The 24515-nt window shown below is 41.6% G+C and overlaps 2 protein-coding genes across 2 annotated transcripts in view; both read left to right on the forward strand.

The window, feature by feature from the left end:
• The first annotated feature begins 599 nt into the window (after window positions 1-599).
• Window positions 600-1181, forward strand: LOC142100235 (E3 SUMO-protein ligase NSE2-like). Its single transcript, XM_075184167.1, has one exon. It carries the CDS (start codon window positions 600-602, stop codon window positions 1179-1181), a length of 582 nt encoding a protein of 193 aa, XP_075040268.1.
• An 11374-nt stretch (window positions 1182-12555) lies between these two features.
• Window positions 12556-24515, forward strand: part of LOC142099257 (putative ferric-chelate reductase 1) — a 57886-nt gene continuing 45926 nt past the window's right edge. Inside the window, exons 1-3 of the mRNA XM_075182527.1 lie at window positions 12556-12707; window positions 17369-17570; window positions 23689-23828. Of these exons, the coding sequence (XP_075038628.1) occupies window positions 17375-17570; window positions 23689-23828 (336 nt within the window). The 5' untranslated portion in view covers window positions 12556-12707; window positions 17369-17374. The remainder of the gene's footprint in view (window positions 12708-17368; window positions 17571-23688; window positions 23829-24515) is intronic.

The following is a 24515-nucleotide window of genomic DNA, read 5'->3' on the forward strand; positions in this document are numbered from 1 at the left end:
ACTAGAGATGTTCACTGTGTTTTGATTTTGGTTTTGGATCTGGATTAAGCTCGTATTTTGGTTTTGGCAAAACCGCCCTTGCGTGTTTTGGTTTTGGATCTATATTTTTTAGAAAATAGCTAAAAAGTGCTAAAATCACATAATTTTGCTTTTTTTTTTTTTTCATTTCTACATTATTATTAATCTCAATAATACTAATTTCCAGTCATTTCCAGTCAATTTTGACCACCTCACAGGTCACAATAATATTTTCATCCACTTTCGGACAAAGACTGCAGCGACCTGGCTGGATGCTAAGCGACAGAGCAACAACACAAACACACAGCAGTTTATAGCACATCTAGGAAACATTGCCACACAGCAGTGACAGAAAAGAAAAATGGTGCAAGATGGAATTGTCCTTGGGCCCTCCCACCCACCCTTATGTAAGATATTGAAAAGGACATGTACAGTTTAACAAAGCAAGCATTCTAGCGACAAGGAGTGTCACTTTTGTGGCTAAAGTGCTTGGTTTGTTTGGGCCCCCACAAAACAAGCTACCAATAGCTTAGCTTCCTTAAACCCAACAGTACTGTTAATTAACTCTACATCATTAAACCATGTCTGCTCGTGTTGCATCTTTAATCTCCTTCTCCTCTCTGGATACCTCCCTCTCGTCCCTGAAGAACTGCCAAACTTATGTAGACACAGGAATGGATATTATAACTGGAGTGGCAGTACATCTGCTTCAGACAGACTGTGACAAGGAACATGTGGGCAGCATGGAATCCGTCATGTTGGAATACGCTGCATCGAACAGAGATTTGAACCAATATATTGATGCAGTTGAGGGGACTGTACTTAAGTTAAAACATGACCCACCGGAAGAGATCCAGGATTTAAGTGACCTTGTACACGAGATATACACTGCGCTTCAGAAGAATAATATAGAGGAGGCCCTGAGGCAGGATGATAAATATGTCCAGTTTAAAGAACAGCTAAGAGACCTGAGGAAACAAATGGCTGTGTCACCGGCCCCTGCAGATGAAGATTTGGAAGATGAAGACGAAGAGATCACCATCACCCAGAGTACTCCAAAAACACAGTTGGAGATGGTGATCCCAATGAAAAACAAAGTATGTGGTCACACGTACAAGAGAGAAGCAATTGAAAGGATGATTGAAAACAAACTTCAGCACTAATAGCACATGTAGGTAACATTGGTACACAGCGATAGCTGAAAGGAAAAGTGGTGCAAGATGGAATTGTCCTTGGGACCCTCCCACCCACTCTTATAATGGATCTTAAAAAGGATATGCACACTTTAACAAACCAAGCACTTCAGTGACAAGCAGTGCCACTTTTGTGGCTCAAGTGCTTGGTTTGTTTGGGCCCCATACAAAACAAGCTAACAATGAGCTTAAGGTAGCTAAGGTAATAGTGCTGTCAATGAACTCTACAGTAGCAATATGTTGTTGTCATCATCTTCAGCCTCATCCTCACCCTCATCAGTGTGTACATTATCCTAACACAATATTAATTCATCCATGCAGGAAACCACCATTACAGAAGTCTCTGTAACATAAATGTCAAAAGCAAAAATGTAAAAAAAAAAAGCTTTTTCCTTTTTATAGAAAAAAAACCCATCTTTAATAGAGGTGAAACTTTACTGTAGAAAAACATAAAATTGCCAACATGCCACAATATGACATTTTACCCAAATATTAATAAGCATTCCAGCATCAACTAGCGTCCTTCAGCTAGATACCAGCACCTGCGATCTACACTGTCATCATCCTCAGCCTCATCAGTGTGTACATCATCCTCACTCAATACTAATTAATCCTTGCTGGAATCCCCCATTACAGAAGTCTCTGTACTTTGATGTAATTGCCAGTAATGGCTTTCCCCATGGAAATTGTGGTTCATTTTACGACAGAGTTGTCATGATTTTTGGCCAATTCTTTTACACCAGACCAAATGTCAAAATGTTGTGCTGACACATCTGCATCACCACTGGGTGTCTGTTTATGGGTGAGCTATGGCACAGTAAAATGTGACTGTAGACTTTTAATAACACTGACAGTCCTATTATTTGAATTTCTGTTTCAGAACTGAACAATGCCACCTCTCCTATTTCTGGGTGAGCTATGGCATAGTAAAATGCCACGGTAGACATTTAAAAACACTGCCAACCCTACTATTTGAATCTCTGTTTCAGCACTAAACACTGCCACCTCTCCTATTTCTGGGTGAGCTATGGCACAATGGAATGTAACCGGAGACTTTTAATAACACAACCAGCCCTATTATTTGAATTTCTGTTTCAGCGCTAAACACTTCCACCTCTTCTATTTCTGGGTGAGCTATAACTTTGTAGAATGTCACTGGAACCTATGAAGAACACTGCCAGCCCTATAATTTGTATTTGAGCACTGAAAGCGGCCACCTCTCTTGTTTCTTTGTGAACTATAACTCTGTAGAATTTGATTTGTAGGTAGGATTGTATTAGTTGGTACTTTCCTATACTTTCTAATTATATCTCAGGTTGTGAAAGACACTAAAACATGAACAGCAATAGGAAAACCAGACAGGGCATCAAAATTTATAAATGCTTAGCCAAATACCACCACTTTTCCTACTGCCTTCTTTATAAAACTATCAAATTCCATTCATTTACATTCACTTACATCTTCCCTACTTACCTCCTCCTCCCTCTCCCCTCTCCAATACTATGGACAGTGTATGACTAATCTGGGGAACATGTATAGCATGATATGGAGACTGTGTTGTGAGAAACATATAGTGATGTTATGGAGACTGTACTGTGATATACATATTATGAATAACTACTGAACAGATGTAGCAATATTGTGCAGTTTATATATAGAGAATACAGGCATTTACATACTATACAACAGCATTTACTCATAGTTGCTTACTCTCCCAGGATGTTCGGGAGACTCCTGAACTTCTAGGAGTCCTCCGGACTCTCGAAAGAGCAGGGCAACCTCATGGATCCTTCGACTGGGAGGGGATGGGTCTTATTTACGCAATTCACATGTCATTATGGCCCCTCCCCCTATTGTAATAGGATAACGTGGTGATGTTCATATAGGGGGCGGGACCAAAATTATGCAATAAGATCGGGCCCTCGCCCTCACAACACACCCACCTCCCCATGGATCTCTCAGAGGCCAATAGCAAAAAGTTGACAAGCATGTATTTACTTATAATTTACAGTACATGTTTTTGTACTGCAATTAGTATAGATCAGTGGATTCCAAACTTTTTCAGTTCTAGGCACCCTTAGGGTCTCCAAAAATTTTTCAAGGCACCCTAAGCCAAAATAATTACCAAGCAGTCCCTCGCCTTGCTTACCACTGGCCCTGGCCGAGGCACCCCTTGGAGATCTCCAAGGCACCCCAGGGAGCCTAGGCACACAGTTTGGGAACCACTGGTATAGATTATATATTTACTATTGAGACTAAAAATCTCTCTAATAACAGGCGTTCTAACTGTGACCACCATGTGATCCATTTGGCTGACTAAGCGGACTGCAGGAAAATGCTATTGATTTACAGTTACTGGGCTGATTCATTAAGAGAGGCATACTGAGCACAAGGTGCATTTGTTTTAAAGCACACGTAAATTGGGTATACACACATCCGAATTTAACAAGGAGTGGATCTGAAGACACATTGCTTGATGAAAACGGTAGTAAAGTCACTTTTCCATGCCGAAAAACTGGCATGTGAAGCATTGCATTTTTTTCTTTGCCCCACCAGCTAATTCACTGCCACACGTACGTTTGAATACGATATGTATTTGTATTGCCGATTGCAGAAGACCGCAAAGGTGGGCAATTACATTACATTATAAAGACGTTTCATACTAACCCTGCTCATTACTTTTTTCTATGATGGTGTATGTCTACTGTTTGTATGATATTGTATTATATGGAAAATATACTGTGTGGGGATAATGGAATAATGACTGTGCTTTTATATACTGTGTGTGGATAATGGAATAATGGCTGTCCTGTCATATACTGTGTGGGACAGTGGCGGAACTATTATTGGTGTGGCAGGTGTTGTGCACCGGGTCCCATGTAGATAATGGGCCAGCTGTATGGCAGATGCAGAGGGATAGGGGCCCCGGTTCCCTCCTCCCCACACCGGGGCCCACAGTTCGCTAGTTCCGACTCTGGTGTGGGGATAATGGAATGATGGCTGTGCTACCATATGTTATGTGAGGAAAGGAAACAATTATCACCCACACACACTGTACCTCATTGATCACACTACTAGGGATGAGCTAATATACCTTTTATCCCTGCTAACCTCATTATACACTTCATTTTGATTGAAAATGTTTTGTGGTTAGTATCCAGTTAAAAGGGACAAATGTATTTCATCGCCATTCATCACCATTTATTTATATAGCGCCACTGATTCCGCAGCGCTGTACAGAGAACTCACTCACATCAGTCCCTGCCCCATTGGAGCTTACAGTCTAAATTCCCTAATATACACACACACATACAGACATTATGGTACTAAAGTACATTACTGCACAGTTTCTTTACATAAATAAACCACACACACACACACAATTTTTTTAGAAACAAACAACTTTTTTTAATTAAAATTTTTAGAATAAATTAGCCAAAGAAAAAGCTCATATTTAATAATAATTTTGAAGAAGCTCAATATTTTAGGTTATTTTTTATATATATTTATTTTATTTTATTTTTTGGCGGAAGGGGGGGGGGTTGGCAATACCAGGGGGGTAGGATTTGACTTTTTGTGTGAGTGAGATAATTGGGATGTGGGTCTGGAAAATAGAGATGGGGAGAGATTGTAATCTTAGTGCATTGATAAAACATATCTCAGCTCTATGGGTGTGCTTTGTTCACACATTTCCAGCCTCAGCAGAGTTTAGAAGTGGTACATTAAATACATTAACTATGCTGTCTGTAAAGGTTCATGTTATGCTGAACACAGAAGTAACCAGAGGACTACTACTTTTTGGAGGCATATCCTGCTGCATGAGGGCTCATTAATAAGTTCCTTTTTTGCCATGGCAATGAATTTTATCCCAAAAACAACATTTCCACTGCATTTCAGCCCTGTCACAAAAGGATCAGCTGACATCAGGTCAGTAATTCTCTTGTTAACACAGGTGAGAGTGTTGACGAGGACAAGGCTGGAGATCCCTCTGTCATGCTGATTGAGTTAGAATAACAGACTAGAAGCTTTAAAAGGAGGGTGGTGCTTGAAATCATTGTTCTTCCTCCGTTAAGCATGGTTACCTGCAAGGAAAAACGTGCAGTCATCATTGCTTTGCTCAAAAAGGGCTTCACAGGCAAGGATATTGCTGTTAGTAAGATTGCACCTAAATAAACCATTTGTTGGATCATCAAGAACTTCAAGGAGAGGTTCAATAGTTGTGAAAAATGCTTCAGGGCGCCCAAGAACATCCAGCTGTCTCGAATACTCACCTCTCCTCGTTCCCCCGCCGCTCTATCGGACCCGGAAGCCGCACTTCCGGGTTTGGCGGTCACGTTATCGCTACCTATGGCGGTCACGTGATCGCTACCTATGGCGGTCACGTGATCGCTACCCCAGGGCGGGGAATTCAAATTGGACACACTATAAAAACATAGCTCTGACACTTGGTGAGTGTCAGAGCAACTTACCTGTTCCTGGCTCCTGATTCCTGTGTCCTCCTCGTTCCTGCTTCCTGTGTGCTTGATCTTCTGTGTACCAAACCTGTTTGCTGACCTCCCAGATTGCCTGTGCCCCTGACCTGGATTGCCTCACGCTCCTTTCTCCATACGTTTATCTGCCTTCCTGTGTACCGACCCGACTAGCTGACCACCCTCCTGTTCTGGTGACCCGTGTACTGATCCGGTTTGTTTGACTCCGAGACTGCTTCCTGATTCTGTCTTCATTGCCTGCTTGTGTACCGACCCGGCCTGTCCGACTACTCTCATCTTGCTCCTACTCCGTTGTACTACATCTTGGGGCAAACCTGAGGACCGCGACCTGCGACTCCTGGCAGCAAAGCCCAGCCCGCCTTGCAGCGGTTCTTGGTGAATACCGGGGAGATCGTTAGACTCCGCACCTTAGGTGAGCCAGCGTTAATCAAGATTAGTAGTGAATCCAGTAAATCCGTTATAGTTTGCTCTGATGATGGATTCAGCGGTCAAAGATCTCCTGGAGCATTTAGTGGGTAGAATGGACAAACAGGAAGCAAACCAAGAGCAACTTTTAAAATTCCTCCAGAGCCTATCTACTCGGCTGGATGTTGTTCAGAACACCTTAGTGGCCACCGGCCCTCCTGTACCTGTGATTGCGGCAGACCCCCCCCTCAGCAGCAGCAGCTTCTTCCTCCCAAGTACGGATGCCTAATCTGCCTAAGTTCGACGGAGACCCTAAACTTTGCAGAGGATTCCTGAACCAATGCTCCATCCACTTAGAACTGTTGCCGGGGAATTTTCCTTCTGAGAAGGCTAAAGTGGCCTATGTGATATCACTGCTCTCTGGTCAAGCCTTAGCGTTGGCATCCCCGTTATGGGAGCGGAATGATCCTATCCTGCATAATTTCTCCACCTTTAGGAAGATTTTTGACAAACCCGGAAGGGGTTCCAATGCCGCTGCTGGGTTATTGCGTCTCCGCCAAGGGAACCAGTCTGTGGGGCAGTATGCGGTCCACTTCAGAACTATGGCCTCTGAACTCCGCTGGAACGATGAGGCTGTAGTAGCTACATTCTGGCAGGGTCTTTCAGATCGAATTAAAGACGAGCTGGTGTCTCAGGAACTCCCTGCATCTTTGGACGATCTCATCTCCCTCTGCGTTAAGATTGACTTACGATTCAAGGAGCGAAGTTCTGAGAAGGAACAGTCTTGTCGCAGTATGATCCGTCTAGCTCCCAACTTCCAAACACCTGTTCTTCTACCCGAGGAACCGATGCAATTGGCAAGGACCCGCCTATCGGCTGAAGAGAGAGAGAGAAGATTCCGATACAAATTATGTTTATATTGTGGAGAGAGCGGACATCTTCTGAACTCTTGTCCCAAACGTCCGGGAAACGACAGGGCCTAACGTGTTCAGGAACTGTGTTGTTAGGCCTCCTTATTTCATCTCCCTCAGTTCCTTATTGTAATGATTGTGTCACCATTCCCATTTCCTTACAGTCTGGACAATATACCTTTTCTCAGTCCGCACTCCTTGACTCCGGAGCAGCTGGGAATTTCATTTCGGCTGCCTTGGTAAAGCAATTCTTTATCTCCACGCAAGCTCTAGAACAACCTGTCTCCCTTTTAGCCATCGATGGGGGAAGAATTCCTGAAGGTTCTATCTTCTTACGCACCACTCCTCTTCGTCTCCAGATTGGAGCCCTACATAAAGAGAGTATCTCCTTCTTCGTCATCCATAAGGCTACCAATCCTGTTATCCTTGGACTTCCGTGGCTCCGTCTCCGTCTCCATTCTCCTAACGTGGATTGGCAGTCCGGCCATATCTTATCCTGGGGACAACATTGCTTTAATCATTGTCTATCAAAGGTAGTTCCCAAGGAGGATCCCAAATGCCACAGGAGGTTACCCTTGGCACTCCTTCCTGAACCCTACCAACCCTTTTCCGATGTCTTTTGTGAACAGGAGGCCACCAAACTCCCTCCACATAGAATTTAGGACTGTAATATAGATCTCATTCCCGGTAAACCGGTACCCCGAGGCAGAGTGTATCCACTTTCCGCTCCTGAATCCAAGGCCATGGAGGATTATGTCCAAGATAATCTGGGAAAAGGCTTTATTCGAAAATCCTCTTCTCCTGCTGGGGCAGGTTTTTTCTTCGTAAAGAAGAAAGATGGGGGCCTCCGCACTTGTATTGATTATCGAGGCCTAAATGCCATCACCGTAAAAAATCGGTACCCTTTACCACTAATCTCAGAATTATTTGATCGTATAAAGGGGGCTACCATTTTTTCTAAATTGGACCTCAGAGGAGCCTATAATCTGGTGTGCATTAAAGAGGGAGACGAGTGGAAGACTGCCTTCAACACTCGGGACGGGCACTTTGAATACTTGGTCATGCCTTTTGGATTGTGCAATGCCCCGGCTGTTTTTCAAGGTTTCATGAACGAACTTTTTCAAGACCTATTATATCAATGCGTGGTCATCTACCTCGATGATATCCTCATCTTCTCCCAAGACTTAGTATCACATCACAAACATGTCTTGGAGGTTCTGTCTCGTATTAGAAAGAATCATCTATATTGTAAATTAGAAAAATGTATCTTTGAACAGAGACAAGTTCCTTTCTTAGGTTATATTATCTCCGGCACGGGATTGCAAATGGATCCTACCAAGTTAAGAGCCATACTAGATTGGCCTCAACCCTCGGGCCTTAAAGCTACACAACGGTTCCTAGGGTTTTCCAATTACTACCGCCAGTTCATTAAAGGATATTCTACTTTGGTGGCACCCATCACTGCCTTAACCCGTAAGTCTGCAAATGCCAAAGTATGGACTGAAGAGGCCACCCAAGCCTTTGCTACTTTAAAATCTCTCTTTTCCTCAGCACCCATCCTCCAACAACCTGACTGTTCTCGCCCGTTCATTCTAGAGATGGACGCATCCTCTATAGGTACGGGAGCAGTACTCTCTCAACGAGATTCTACCGGTAAACTACATCCGTGCGGATTCTTTTCCCGTCGCCTGCTACCTGCTGAAAAGAACTACGGTATCGGTGACAAGGAGCTCCTAGCCATCAAATTGGCTCTTTCTGAATGGAGGCATCTCCTGGAAGGAGCCCAGTTTCCTATCACCATCTATACTGACCACAAGAACTTACTATATTTACGTACCGCATGCTGCCTAAATCCTCGACAAGCAAGATGGTCCTTATTTTTCTCCCGATTTGACTTCAACATTTCCTTCCGTTCTGGATCTAAAAATATCAAGGCAGATGCTCTATCTCACTCATTTTATCCTGCTGACTCGGAACCCTTGGAGGAGAATACATTTATTCTGGATCCCAGTCGAATATTGGCAGCAACTCATATCAAAAAGACCTGTCCTCCTAGCAAGACCTTCATTTCTGCACCTCTTTGCATCAAACTCCTATGATGGGCTCATTGTTCTCTCTTCTCAGGTCATGCTGGCATTCGTAAAACTTGGGCCTTGTTATCTCGCAACTACTGGTGGCCTTCCATACGGGAGGATGTAAGAAGGTTTGTGTCTTCATGTTCCATATGTGCCCAACACAAGACCCCCAGGAGGAGGCCTTATGGTCAATTACTTCCATTACCAGTTCCTGATTACCCATGGTCACAAATTTCCATGGATTTCATTACGGATCTACCTCCCTCCAAATCTTGTACAGTGGTCCTAGTGGTCACGGACCGCTTTTCCAAAACTGCCCACTTTATTCCACTGAGAGGTCTTCCATCTTCCTCCTCGTTGGCTGACATTTTTATCAAGGAGATATTCCGCCTTCATGGTTGTCCTCTTCACATTGTCTCCGATCGAGGATCTCAGTTTATCTCCAAGTTTTGGAGATTGTTTTGTCACAAATCTGGAATCAAGCTTGATTTTTCCTCTGCATATCACCCCCAGTCTAATGGCCTCACAGAGAGAACCAACCAGGAATTGGAGAAATTCTTAAGAATATTCATCTCTGCCAATCAAGACAACTGGGTAGATCTCCTTCCATGGGCTGAGTTTGCCCATAATAATAATTTCCACGAGGCTCTCTCTAATTCTCCTTTTTTCGTTCTCTATGGCTGTCATCCTAGACTACCCACCTTTTCCCAAATTTCTGCTTCTGAAGTTCCTGCAGTGGACTTTTTCGTAACTTCTCTCATATCTGGGAACAAACCAAATCAAGTCTCAGAGAGGCTATCACTCGTTCTAAGGAAGCCTATGATAGAAGGAGAAGAGCCGGGCCTAATTTCTCCATCGGTGATAAAGTCTGGTTATCTACACAGAACATTCGTCTAAAGGTTCCCAGCAAGAAATTTGCTCCCAGGTTTATTGGTCCTTTTACCATCTCTGAGATCATCAATCCAGTAGCTTTCAGACTAAGCTTACCACGTTCTCTACGTATTCCAGATGTTTTTCATGTGTCGCTGCTGAAACCAGTAGTTACTAACAAATTTGCCACCCCTCCTAGGGCTCCTCCCCCTGTTATTATTCAGAATCAGGGTGAATATGAAGCAAAACAGATCCTGGACTCCCGTAAAAACAGAGGTGCTGTATAATTCCTAGTAGACTGGAAAGGATATGATCCCGAGGAATGCTCCTGGCTAAGAGCAGTCGACCTGCATGCTCCCCGTCTACTCAAACTCTTTCATAAAAAATTTCCCGGTAAACCTGTGTAGGTGTCTGGAGTCCACCTTTAAGGTAGGGGGTACTGTCACGAATACTCACCTCTCCTCGTTCCCCCGCCGCTACGTCGGACCCGGAAGCCGCACTTCTGGGTTCGGCAGTCACGTGATCGCTACCTAGGGTGGTCACGTGATCGCTACCCCAGGGCGGGGAATTCAAATTGGACACACTATAAAAACATAGCTCTGACACTTGGTGAGTGTCAGAGCAACTTACCTGTTCCTGGCTCCTGATTCCTGTGTCCTCTTCGTTCCTGCTTCCTGTGTGCTTGATCTGCTGTGTACCAAACCTGTTTGCTGACCTCCCAGATTGCCTGTGCCCCTGACCCAGATTGCCTCACGCTCCTTTCTCCATACGTTTATCTGCCTTCCTGTGTACCGACACGGCTAGCTGACCACCCTCCTGTTCTGGTGACCCGTGTACCGATCCGGTTTGTTTGACTCCGAGACTGCTTCCTGATTCTGTCTTCATTGCCTGCCTGTGTACCGACCCGGCCTGTCCGACTACTCTCATCTTGCTCCTACTCCGTTGTGCTACATCTTGGGGCAAACCTGAGGGCCGCGACCTGCGACTCCTGGCAGCAAAGCCCAGCCCGCCTTGTAGCGGTTCTTGGTGAATACCGGGGAGATCGTTAGACTCCGCATCTCAGGTGAGCCAGCGTTAATCAAGATCAGTAGTGAATCCAGTAAATCCGTTACACCAGCAAGCGCCTGGACCGTCTCTTAAAGTTGATTCAGCTACAAGATTCGGGCACCACCAGTGCAGAGCTTGCTCAGGAATGGCAGCAGGCAGGTGTGAGTGCATCTGCACGCACAGTGAGGCGAAGACTTTTGGAGGATGGCCTGGAGTCAAGAAGGCCAGCAAAGAAGCAATTTCTCTCCAGGAAAAACATCAGGGACAGACTGATATTCTGCAAAAGGTACAGGGATTGGACTGCTGAGGACTGGGGTAAAGCTCAGCACATCAAAGCATGTGTCAAGAGAAAAAATTAGTTGAATAAGAATAATCTGTGTGCCAAGAGGTCTGTCAGTTATTAACTACCAGTATTACCATTTCTCTTGCTATTAAGTGTGGATAGTGGGCAGCACAGTGGCCTAGTGGTTAGCACTTCTGCCTCACAGCGCTTGGGTCATGAGTTCGATTCCCGACCATGGCTTTATCTGTGAGGAGTTTGTATGTTCTCCCTGTGTTTGCGTGGGTTTCCTCCAGGTGCTCCTAAATTGTCATTTATTTTTTGACACGTTGAATAACATTGCATATTAAAGGTCTTGTGGTATAACTTCCCTACACCACTGCTACTTATCTACCACTGTGGTAAAACTTTCCGCCACAAGCAAAGAGAATAATCCCACGAGTTTATGCAGTATTAGGCCTGTGTTCTTTGTTTCATTCCAAAATAACTGGGGGGACCTTTCTCTCTACCATACCACTGGGCCTGTGGAATCTTACACTACTTCTGGGGTGCCAACCATCTGCCCCTTTACAAAAACATAACAGATGCCAGTGAACAGAGACACACCACACATCCTTTCATGCCAGCTAAAACTGGTTACACATTAAAGTTTCACTGAGCTGCTCTTTTCCCCTAGTGAATCCCTAGAGACAGTTTTACCCAGGGCTTCTCCATTTCTGAAGTACAGCACCGACCAAAGGAGTGACCACGTGAACTAATAAGAAGCTTCAATCACACATTGCAGCGATCATAAAAAAAAATTTCCCAATAAACATAAAAAATTTCACTAGGGTAGCTGAGTGATGCTATGCTCTCCGGCAGTACTATCTGGCAGTGGTATGGGGACTCTTATTGCTTCACCAGCCAGTCTAGCGAGTCTATGTGCATGCGCACTGGAACTGAAAGCCTGGACAAAGTAAAGAAGAAAAAAAAAAATAGAAAAACAATAAAATAGCTTTACCTGTGATTGCATTAGCTGAGTCTCACTGATTGATATTATACTATTTCCATCACCTTGATGTTTTGTTATTTTGTCTTTTATTACTGAGTATTCCAGCAACCTCAGTGTTCTCCTGCAAATCAAAGTATTAGTCAATGGAAATGGGAGGGTTTGCGAAAGAAAGGAAACAAGAAACCAACAATGGGATTTTGTCAATAAACTCAGAGCAGCAGTATCCCTCAACAGCTCTGTATTTATAAACCACGCCCTGTGGGGTGGAGGATATCAACTAGCACAGCTTGTCTTTTCTCACTGCAGACACCTGAGACTAAGAAACTAATGTAGCTCTAGGCTTTAATACAGCGTTCTACTATCCCTTACCTGTGCTTTATTGCTCTGGACTGTACGGTGTTTTTGCAGTTTTGAAGTCTTATTTCAGGTGAGTGGAACAAGATCATATGTTATTTTTAGTGTGTATGTGGTTTCAGTATGTAAAGCAGTGTTAAATGATTTGTACATTATTATTCACGTAACAAAATGCCTGTAAACATGTTGTTATTCAATTAATGAAGCATCTTCAGTTAACATTTGAACAGCGCTGCTGCTGAAAGGAGTACAAGACTCTGCGGGGAGTGGGTTGATTTTTTTTTGAAAATATGATGAGTGAGTTCCAAGGACTTTGTTATATGGAATAATTCACAATATTGGTGTAAAGATAATCATGGTTTAGATTTGAAAATTGCTTAAATACTACAGACAGCGTGAAAGACCGATTTATATTGTCCTCTATGTCCACTCTGCCCATGGTTTTGGAATGATGTATTAACTCTACATTACCAGTTTACCATAGATCGGGTAAATCAATTGACATTTTATTACTGTTTCATAGAGAACAGTTGTTCTTTTTTTAACTCTTTATCTAGAAAGGGAACAGATAAACACAGAGCCAGTAGACAATATCGGAGAAACATTCAAGTCATTCCCTTCAAGATATATATATATATATACATACAAATATTAGAGAGAGTGATACAGATATATAAGGATAGGGTCAGGTTGGGATGGGGGGAAGTTGTTTTTAAAGATGTTGTAAGCTTATAAAATGTCTGGTCGTACTCTTCGTAATCTCTCACGTTATTAATTAGGGGTGGATTGTCCCAGTAATTGAGAATTAATTTTCCTCCAATTCATTAATTTAACAAAGAGTTGGCACCCAGCTGTGAGGCAGCCAGAAGGTTATTTCCTTGCTTCTATTTTACTATTATATATAAATAATAAATATAATAAATATTTTCTTTCCTCTTCTGATGGGAATGCAGGGGCAGATCATGGTTGTTCCTTGCTGAGTGTGAATGAATGGCCATTATTATAGTATGTACCCTTGTTTAGCGGGGAGGCCACATAGCATTTTTCTCCTTGCAAGTGGATTTTAATATTACAGGTACCAATTTGAGGTGTTGGTTATCAGGAATTATACCTTTTGTACACTTTTGGGCCTATTCATTCAAAACTGGTGATAGGGATGTTTTCCATCACAGTTTATCATAGAGAGAGAGAGAAAACCTCCAATGGCCATCATTTTTTAATAAAATATAATTAGGGTAGCTGATTGAGAGTCAACTGCTTGGCAATACTAGCTGGGAGCACTAACAGTTGACTTTCCGCTTTGTCTGGCCAATCTCCAGAGACATACGTGACTCGGTTAGACAGTTCATGCATGCACATTTCTATTTTTTTTTATTCAAGTGGAACTGAAAACCCAAGTCCGGACATTCAATTCCGCTTGTATAAAAAAAAATGTTTAAAAATAGAGTAAAACAAAGTAAAATAAATAAATATTATTTTAAAAAGTTTCCCAATTGAAAAACCTTGGGTCATTGCCATCAAAAACAATGCTAGTGTTGATAGTAAGCTTTTTCATATATTGGTGGATGCGATAATGCTAGTTAATAAATCTGCCCTAGAATGAGGATATAGTTACAGAAATGGGGATCCCTGTTATATAGGCTTCCCATAGATATGCGCGGCACATTTCATTAGTGTATGCATCCAAGGAAACATAGGGGAATACTCTGCTGCAGGAAGGAGGATGTCTAGCACTGTCTAAGGGGAGGGTGTCTAGAAGTGCCATCAGATAATATTATGTCACACAGTAGTGTCCACAGTTTCATATTATGCCACACAGTCACAGTAGTGCCAATTCATTATGCCACACAGTGGTGCCATTAGTTCATATTATGCCAGACAGCAGTGCCCCAGTTCATATTATGCCACACAGTAGTGTATCCAATTCATTATCATCATCATCATCATCATCATCATCATCAACATTTATTTATATAGTGCCAGCAAATTCCATAGCGCTTTACAATTGGGGCAAGCACAGTAATAAACAATACTGGGTAAAACAGACAAAGAGGGCCCTGCTCGCAAGCTTACAATTTATACAATTTATAGGTCAATGGGAGTCGGATATACATATTGGTCCAGCCAGATTGCAAAAGTAAAAGTGATTTGAATGCCATGTGCTGCAGTCACACAGCAATGTTGGTCTGGGGTCAGAGGGTTGTTGTCTTGTGTGAATTGTGTAAAGGGTGGTAATAGGGTAACCTGTGAGCTTAAGTTGGTGGTTGAGGAATATTATAAGCTTGCCTAAAGAGGTGGGTTTTCAGAGAACGATTGAAAGTTTGTAGACCAGAGGAAAGTCTTATTGTGTGAGGGAGGGAATTCCAGAGTAGGTGCAGCTTGAAAAAAGACCTGTAAACAGGAATGGGAGGAAACAGGAATGGGAGGATGTGATGAGAGTGGAATAGAGACGCAGATCTTGTCGAGTTGGGAGATATTTTGAGACAAGTGAGGAGATGTATGTTGGTGCAGTTTTGTTGATGGCCTTGTATGTTAGTAGAATAATTTAATATTGGATTCTGTAAAAAAACAGGCTACCAATGTAGAGACTGAGAGAGTGGCTCAGCAGAGGAAGAACGAGTTGCAAGGAAAATCATTCTAGCCGTTGTGTGCAAATAGATTGTAGGGGTTGAGTCTGTTTAGGGGAAGACCAGTAAAGAGGGAATTGCAATAGTCAATAGATGATGAGTGCATGAATTAAAGTTTTTGCAGTGTCTTGTGTAAGATATGTGTGTATTCTGGAAAAGTTTTTTAAATTTATGTAGCATGATTTAGATATAGAGTTGATGTGGGGAAAAAGGGATAGTTGCAAGTCGAAGATCACACCTAGACAGTGAGCTTGCAGGGTGGGATATATGGTCAGGTTGTCAACAGAAATAGAAATATCAGGTAGGTAACTTCTGTTGGTGGGTGGGAATATTATTAACCCTATTTTTGAAAGATTGAGTTTGAGTTGGCGAGAGGACATCCAAGATGACATGGCAGAAAGACAGCCAGTAACGCGAGACAACACAGATGGCAAGAGATCAGGAGATGACAGATAAATTTGGGTATAATCCACATAGAGATTATACTGAAATCCAAAGGAGCTAATTATTTTTCCAAAAGAAGTGGTGTAGATAGAGAATAGCAGAGGACCTAGGACTGAGCCTTGTGGAACTCCAACTGATAAAGGAAGCGGAGCAGAGATAGAGCCGGAGAAATTAACACTGAAAGAGCGATTAGAAAGGTAGGATGAGAGCCAGGATAGGACGGTGTCTTGAAGACCTAGGGATTGTAGCGTTTGTATGAGAAGAGAGTGGTCAACAGTGTCAAAAGCAGCAGAGAGATCCAGGACAATTAGAAAAGAGTAATGACCTTCATTTTTAGCAGTGATCAAATCATTGACAAGCTTGGTTATCTCAGTCTCTGTGGAGTGTTAAGAGTAAAAGCCTGACTGGCTGTTTGCGGAAAGGAAGTGTGTGCGCCGAGTGTAGACAATTCTGTCTAGAAGCTTGGAGGGACATGGGAGCTGGGAGATGGGACGGTAATTTGAGAGAGAGTTTAGGTCAGAATTTTGTTTTTTTAGAATAGGAGCAATCACTGCATACTTGTATAATGACGGGAAGATACCAGTAGAGAGAGAGAGAGATTACAGATTTTAGTTAGAGGTGAAATGAGTACAAGAGACAGGGATCTACCGATTTGTGTGGGTATGGGATCAATAGTACAGAAGGTAGAGAAGGAAGATAAGAAGAGAGTAGATACTTCATCTTCATTTGTGAGATGAAATGAAGAAAGGGTGTCAGAGGGTGCAGGGAAGGAATTGAGCTGATTGCTTGTCAATGAATATTGTACCATTTCTAGCCGGATTTTATCAATCTTGTACTTGAATTAAGAAGCAAGATCCTAGGCACTGATAGTAGACGGAGGGTTTGGGGTGGGAGGGTTGAGGAGAGATTTAAATGTGTTAAACAGGCATTTGTGGTTTGAAGCCTGAGCATAGAAGAGAGACTGGTGGTATGTTTGTTTTGCAGTGCCACACAACAGTGCCCCTAGTTCATATTATGCAACAGAGCAGTGCCCCCAGTTCATATTATGCCACACAGCAGTGCCCCCAGTTCATAGTATGCCACACAGTAGGGCCTTCAGTTCATATGTTACACAGTTGTGCCAGCAATTTTATAAATGCACACATTATCACATATGTTAATAAAACATGTAGGCAGTAGGCGGATGAACTTTCCTATGTGCACCTCACCTCTGGAGTTGGCATACCAAGTTAAGACTTTTTCAGTTCCACAAAGGAATATGGGAGGAGATGCTGCTGCTGGGCATGCACAGCAACTCTGTTTCAGAGAGAATCAGACGTGTCACTGCGCCTTTCTGACCCATTCTAATCTGTGCATTAGGGTATGCCTGGGTACACCCCACGGGTACACCCCGTGCGCACACCTATGAAGCTTCCCTATGATTTTGCTATTGACTGTGGTGACCCTTTGATAATTGAAAGTTCTATCTCCAGCTTGAACCTCATTATGTCACTATTAACAAACGTGACTGTTTAATATTGCTTTAAATGTTCATGGACCAAATGTGTAAATATGTTCAAGTACATAAAACTATCATTGTGTCATATTAACATGACTTATTTACACTAACATGTAGTTGTATTAAAAATGGTTTATATGTCTCCTTCTATTTGTGTCTTTTCAGGTAGAAATGGAAAATAGTTTAAAGATCTTTATTTGTGTTGCCGGATGTTTGGTGTCTGTATTTGGCTACCCAAATGGACTAATAAGTGACTCATGTGACTCCATGCTTCCAACACATGGGGGCAATACTCCCCAATCATCTGTGGCCCCTTATAACATCACAGTGTCTAATACCAAGTTTGTTCCTGGTGACATAATAACAGGTAAGCACTGATGAAGGAAAAAACTTCTATGAAACACAACTCCTCAAATAGATATTAGCCTCAATTACTGCAATGTGTTTAATCTTTATTGTAGTCTAGAATTATTGCAGAGCTACTGCAATGATTGTAGAATTATGCATAATGCATACAATACAGCTGCACTATAGTCCCTAAAATGAAAGGGTCATGTCACCAGAGATTTTTTTTTATACTCCATAGTTGTAATAGAGAGAGAGAGAGAGAGAGAGAGAGAGAGAGAGAGAGAGAGAGCTCACCCACTATTTGGGGAGTCTCCTGGAGATGCCGGGAGAGATGTCAGGTATGCAATATTGTGGGAGGTAGATATGTGTTTCCTGAGCCTGTGGTATCAAATAATTGCACTTGAATACCTTTTTCTTGGTCTAATCATAATGCCATTATCATTAACATAATTAATTCACTGATTGCTTCTGACTCTCCTATAATTTTCTGATTAAATAATACCCACTGGAGAATCGGGTCAAGCATAGCACATGAAACATAAAAAAGCCAATCAACAACCGTCACAGATGTCACATGTCTATAGCCTTACTAAAGGAGTTTACAGGCCTTCAGGCACTCATTCTTTCTGGATTGTCCTATGGTAAAATACCTGCCAATGGTCTCTGTGACTATTAGTAACCCTGACTATTGTACACTCATGTGCACATTTCATCTGTTCACATTTTTTCCTTACACATTTCTCCCCCCCTTCCCTTACTACAAAACACTGACTGTTGCAAAACAGAATTGTTTTCTGTACTTGTCATTTTACATGTTAGCTATCCTGGTGTACATCAGCAATCAAGTGTATTCCTTAAATTGCATTGAGTGGCACAAAACAAATGTAAAATTGCAAACTTGCCAAAACTCCCTCCCAGGAAAAAGAGAAAATCTATTAACCATAAAAAAAAAATCTATTTTGCAGCTAATGATGTGAAAGTTGTTTTTGCTTTGGCAGATTGAACAATCTATATTGTCCCATAGCTCCCAATGTTTGCCACAGCACGCTAGAGGCATAGGCATGCCCATTGTGGGTGTGACCACATCTCTGGGGGTGTGCCTTGTGTTTTTCAAGCGCTAGGATGCACCCTTCTCTCCTCCCCTCCAAACCACTAAACTGTCGTGAGTACCAGTGCTCTGTCATGCAGAGCAGCAGTGGACAAAATCTCCCCCAACTTTCCCACTGATTGGGACAAAGCTGTCCCGATCAGGATAGAGCCCTAAAATCAGGACTGACCCGTCTAAATCTGGACGGTTTGGAGGTATATAGTCCTATAGTAATTGCACATGATTATGATCTAAATATAATAAAATGAGAGGGCGCAAAAAGGTAGTGACTGAGTTAATGTTTATAGCTCCTTCGTGAGTATATGAATGATGGATGCACACGGGCAATCTTCAGTCTTGCAGATAGCAAAAAACCAAAAATAAGTTAAAAAACTCTTACCCTACAATACCCTAGAGAAGTCCCGGGACTCGATGCATCTGTGTCCTCCGTTGTGGCTGTAATCTATTCCTCCGTGTAGACTGTGTTAACGGCGTCCCGCTGCACGTCTAATGCGGGAGTTCAGATTCCAAAGTGAACTACTGTGGCTGTAAGTGAGCAGGTGGGTACATAGGGCTGTAGGAAAGTGAAGTCATACTGGAGTAAAGACACAATGTGAAATCTGCTGCAACATGACTGGCAAGTGAGCCTGGTCTAAATGTAAAAGTGGTAGATTTAAGCTGCAATTATCGTGTAGATCACACGATTCACAACTGTTTGTTCATATTGCAAGAGTGTGTATGCTCCTACGATCATGTTTCATCGTACCACAACATATCGCACCTGTTGATTTGGTGTGATAAACTCTTTAAAAATCACGATCAATGATGGAACGATGTTGGGCAAGTGTGGAAGTGTATACGTATTCACGACCAGCAGTGTAGGCAGATATCTGTAGAGTGTGTAGAGCATGACGATCTTTTCAGCAGATGGTTATGAGAGATAAAGTGCACAGATTTGAAGGCAAATAGTGTAGGTGTGTACACAGCTTTACAGGAGAGCGCAGGAACTACAATTTATACATGCATAAGAAGATAAGCTATAAGGAAATGTGTACGTAAGCACCAGGCAATACAATAGATACAAGATATTTCTGCTAGACCAAAACCCACAATTCCTCACTCCCAAACCACATTAAGGGCTAGATTTACTAAGCTGTGGGTTTGAAAAAGTGGGGATGTTGCCTATAGCAACCAATCAGATTCTAGCTTTCATTTATTTAGTACCTTCTACAAAATGACAGCTTTTAATCTGATTGGTTGCCATAGGCAACATCCCCACTTTCTCAAACCGCAGCTTAGTAAATCTAGCCCTAAGAAACAAAACACTTTATACCTAACCGAAAACCGCCCACTGGTTGTCATATACTGGGTACTGACACAATGCAGAACCAGTTCTTTCATCTGGGGACTGATGCTTTTGTACCACTAAAAGATATATGTGAACCAACAATATAAAACTCAATCTTGCATATTTGTTCTATCAGAATGCATTGAATGTTTTGTTTCTTTGCAACAAAGACTTACAGACTCATATGGTTTGTTTTTTGGTGTTTACTTTTGTACAAAAAAATACTGTACAAAATGTCTACCAGCTAACAGTCCACTTTTTGGGGATAAAATATAATTGTTTTCTTACTGTCGTTTTACAAAACAAAAGTTAATATATCCACATGACAAATTACCTTGGAATAAATAAACAAACTAGTTTGGTAAGTTTGGAGATGCAAATTCATGCTCCTTACACTAGAACACATTACACATCATTACCTAACACATCATTGTGACAGAGATACGTACAATGTAGAGCTTTTTACAGCACTCTGACTTTCAAACTCCCACTGAATCTTCAGACTGTACAAACCTGTAATATGTCTCTGAGAACTATCTGTCCTGTTGATTCATCAAGGCACGTATTCTGAGCACAACCAGCATTCAGTATGCCAGGCTTTGCGTCCTCCCTTATTCAGCAACACAAGGATTTCAAGATACCTGCGCTGTTTAATCAGGTGTGGGTCTGCTGTGCTCTACCATGATGCTGCAGGATACGTCCTATACCTATGTGGATTACAAATTCATAAAAGAACAGACAGGAAAATAAAAAAAATATATTGAATTAATGTCACCTGGTAATAATAAAGGCATTAATGATAAAACAGTTAAAAAGAAAAAAGGTTTTTGTTGTTTTTTTTTTGTTTTCCATAAAATACTTTTGTTGGACTGTCGTTAATGTCTACTAAACATAAAATACATATTTACAGTTGCTTGCGATTGCAAAGACATGTTATAGCATGCATACGAGAATGTCATCACTACTGATCAGGACTTAGACTAGCCCTTTAGCTGGAGCAAGAGATAAGGCAGAAAAACAAGTAACTTTGAGAGATGGATTAGAGCGTGGCTGCGTGCACTTGAGTTTGGCACGCCCCAACTGTATGTTGACTACAGCAAAACAGCCCTTCCTCACCCAGTGCACTCCCAAAATCGTAGGCTGCAGTAAGTGTCCTTTTCTTGGTTCTGGACATGCGCTGAGTGATTTTGCGGATGATGCGCCCAAAATCAGCAGAGACGTTCCATGATGAATTAGGCTCATAGTGGTCGTTTTAGGTACAGGTTTTCATCAGGAACAGCAGTACACCAATAACCTATTTTGATATGTGTGTAGGCAGACTGACCAATTATAAGTTAGCTATCTCGTTGCTGATCATGGGCAGGATATCAACTTTATCAGATTCATTATTCTGTTTGTGTAAAAATCTTTCAATTAAAATGATGTTTGTGAAAAGATATTTCTATTGAAATTCATAAATTTGGTGCTTGTGTTGTTACCTTTGTGCTACCCATACAGTACAATATTTTCCAAGCTAACCGTCATTTGTGATTATAGATTGCAATTTAATTGCAATTTCTCCACACACGATCCACTGACATTTTTTTTTTGTTTTTGTTTTTTTCATGAGTTCCAATGAGAAAGTGATTGGATTGCATCTAAAAAGAAAAATTAGCTCTCACAGAAAGATTTTCATATTTACCTTGGTAGAACATATACACTGCAGTGAAAAATGTCCACACACAACAATTTAATTTCATTAACATAAAACTCATCCAATCAGACTTCAAACTAATTTAATTCAAACAAATTGTATGACTAAATTGTGCATTAGTTAGTATCTTTAAACTAGAGATGTTCATTGACCCCCGTGTTCTGGTTTTGGTTCTGGATTCACGTCGTGTTGGTTTTTGTTTTGGCAAAACTGCCCTTGCGTCTTTTGGTTTTGGATCCTGATTTTGTTTTCTAAAATCCCTTTTTTTTTTTTTGCTTAAATCACATATTCTTTCTTCCCCCCCCCCCTACATTATTATTTACCTCAATAACACTAATTTCAAGTCATTTGCAGTCAATTTCGACCACAGGTGACAATATTATTTTCATACACTTGGCTGGATGCTAAGCGACAGAGCAATGACTCAAACACACGGCAGTTCATAGCACATCTAGGAAACATTGCCACACAGCAGTGTCAGTAAAGAAAATTGCTGCAAGATGGAATTGTCCTTGGGTCATGAAATCAGTTATGGTTCATTTGATCGCTCCACCTGTTCCTTGGATAACTGTGGTAATTCTACGGTTAATACATGGTGATGAGCGCTGACCCCCCCAGGGATTCGTGCTTTTATCAGACCCAGACCAATCCAGGGTGCCAGCCCTTTTATTTGTATTTTAGCAATGACAATTCGCAATGGAGTAATGGAGTTCTTCTCTTTGTATGTTACCAATATAGCACAGTACAAAGTGACTGCAGATTTAAAAGACCAAGCCTGCCAAACCTATTATTTGTATTTCAGCAATGACAATTAGCAATGGAGCAATGGAGCTATCCTGAATGTCACTGGAGACTTTGAAGAAGACTACTTCCCCTCCTCTTTCTTTTCTAACTTTTCTACTTTTCTGACACTGCCCAACTGCTCTACAGACTGCCAAGAACTGTGCTACCACTTCTGTGTCTCTCTGTGAAATGGCGCTGGATTGCCGTGGGGGGGGCGGTACTTATAGAATCAAAAGCTCACGAGATCCGAGATCTGATGACGTAACAATGATGTTTTGCCTTGTTTTATATTCCAAGGGCGTGCGAGAGTACCGGGCCAGCTTGGCTCGGTACTCTGATCTTCTAAGTTCGGGTGTGTTCGGGGAACCGAGCCTGAGCATCTCTACTTTAAACATGCATAGTAGTTAAATGGTTAATTTATTACAAGTTTATGTTTCAAAGAGTCTAAGCCAACTAAGCCAAGATAAACTCAACATTTGTGCAGATATTACAGACTGAAAATACCTTGTTAGTAGGAGACAGCTGGTTTCAGGTTTACTGTATGTGGCTGCCTTTTAATGAGACCTTAAGCCTGGGGGAATCAGTAGAGCTCTACATTTTATAGTGATTATTGTTAGAGATGGAGAGGGTTAATAGAGGCCAAAATGTCACAAAAACTGCAGATCAAGCAGCCTCCAATGTACTATTTTCAACTGACGTGTTAAAATACAGTGCTAATAGCCATACTATATATATTTCAAAGCAGGGATCACTGTCTTCTTAGAACATTGTCACACTATACAATACATTGGCTGGGCTGGGGTTTCACTCAAACTGGTTCCTCAAGTCCCAACAATAAAACAGTTTTTTTCTAGATTATTTTTCACAAATAGTGTCGAATCCATAATGATTGATGAATCTATCAAAGTGCGACAACAGCATAGTATAAATAGACTTACAAACTTTATGTGTACAGTCACTATTAGAGTAGAACATACATTGGGACAGATCTTCGTATATGCACTTCATATCATATCCATTCTGTTCCACAAAATCAACATGAAGTAATATTATTTGCTTTATGGAAGGCAGATATTGATTATCCTCCCAAGGACAATCTTGCATTTGACTCTAAAACTACTATATGTTAGCGACAATAAATCCAAGCTTTTCCCATAAATGTATCCTTTAATTAATAAATAATATTACTTATTGCCGACTAATCGTTCTATTTGTTTTCATTTTAGTAACCTTACAGTCCAACTCTGTTTCCACTCCCTTTAAAGGGTTCCTCCTGGAGGCCCGATCAGTGGGAGGAAATAGGATTACTGGAACCTTTGCCACTACAGATGGGAAAGCTCAAACACTAACCTGTAGTGGGAGAGCAGTAAGTTATTCATTTAAAATACATACTGTGATTTAATTATTTTTGTATCCCATTATTATAAAGGAGCAGCTATAGTAGAGTGTAGTAGAGCATATATAGTAGAGTATAGTAGAGCATGTACAATTTGAACACAATATAACTGGAAGGCAATGAAGTTGGGCTTATTATTGCCTTTCTGCTACATGAGGCAACACGTTTCATTTTCAAAGTATTCAAAAGGCAAATCAATTGTGCATGGAGCAATTAAAATGCACAACGGTTGATAACATACCCATGGGCCTTTAATCTTAACCTTAATCCTTATATAATATAATAAAAGACACCACACTGACACAAATAAATCTTCTTTATTTAAATAACCGTTTGCTGTTATGGTGAAGGGAGAACACAGTACTCAGCCTTGTCTATCAATAAGCGAACCCTAGATCTGAACATTAATGGGAAAACCGTCCCTAGGCATCCCAGAACCTGCACCATTCTGGGCTAATCATAACGCACTGCAAGCCAGAGCAGAGGAGCTGTACTTGCATCAAACCTTAGCCGACTTTTTGAAAGGAACAGGTTTCAAACGCCTGACTACCATGAATGTGCATTTCACCCACCTTGCTTATCCTGATTCTCCTACCACGCTAAAGACTGAACCAGTCATAGGACTTCAGTCTGTGGAATGTTCACGCTCTCCAGGAA

This window comes from Mixophyes fleayi, chromosome 8, assembly GCF_038048845.1.
Source record: "Mixophyes fleayi isolate aMixFle1 chromosome 8, aMixFle1.hap1, whole genome shotgun sequence".
Lineage (NCBI taxonomy): Eukaryota > Metazoa > Chordata > Amphibia > Anura > Limnodynastidae > Mixophyes > Mixophyes fleayi.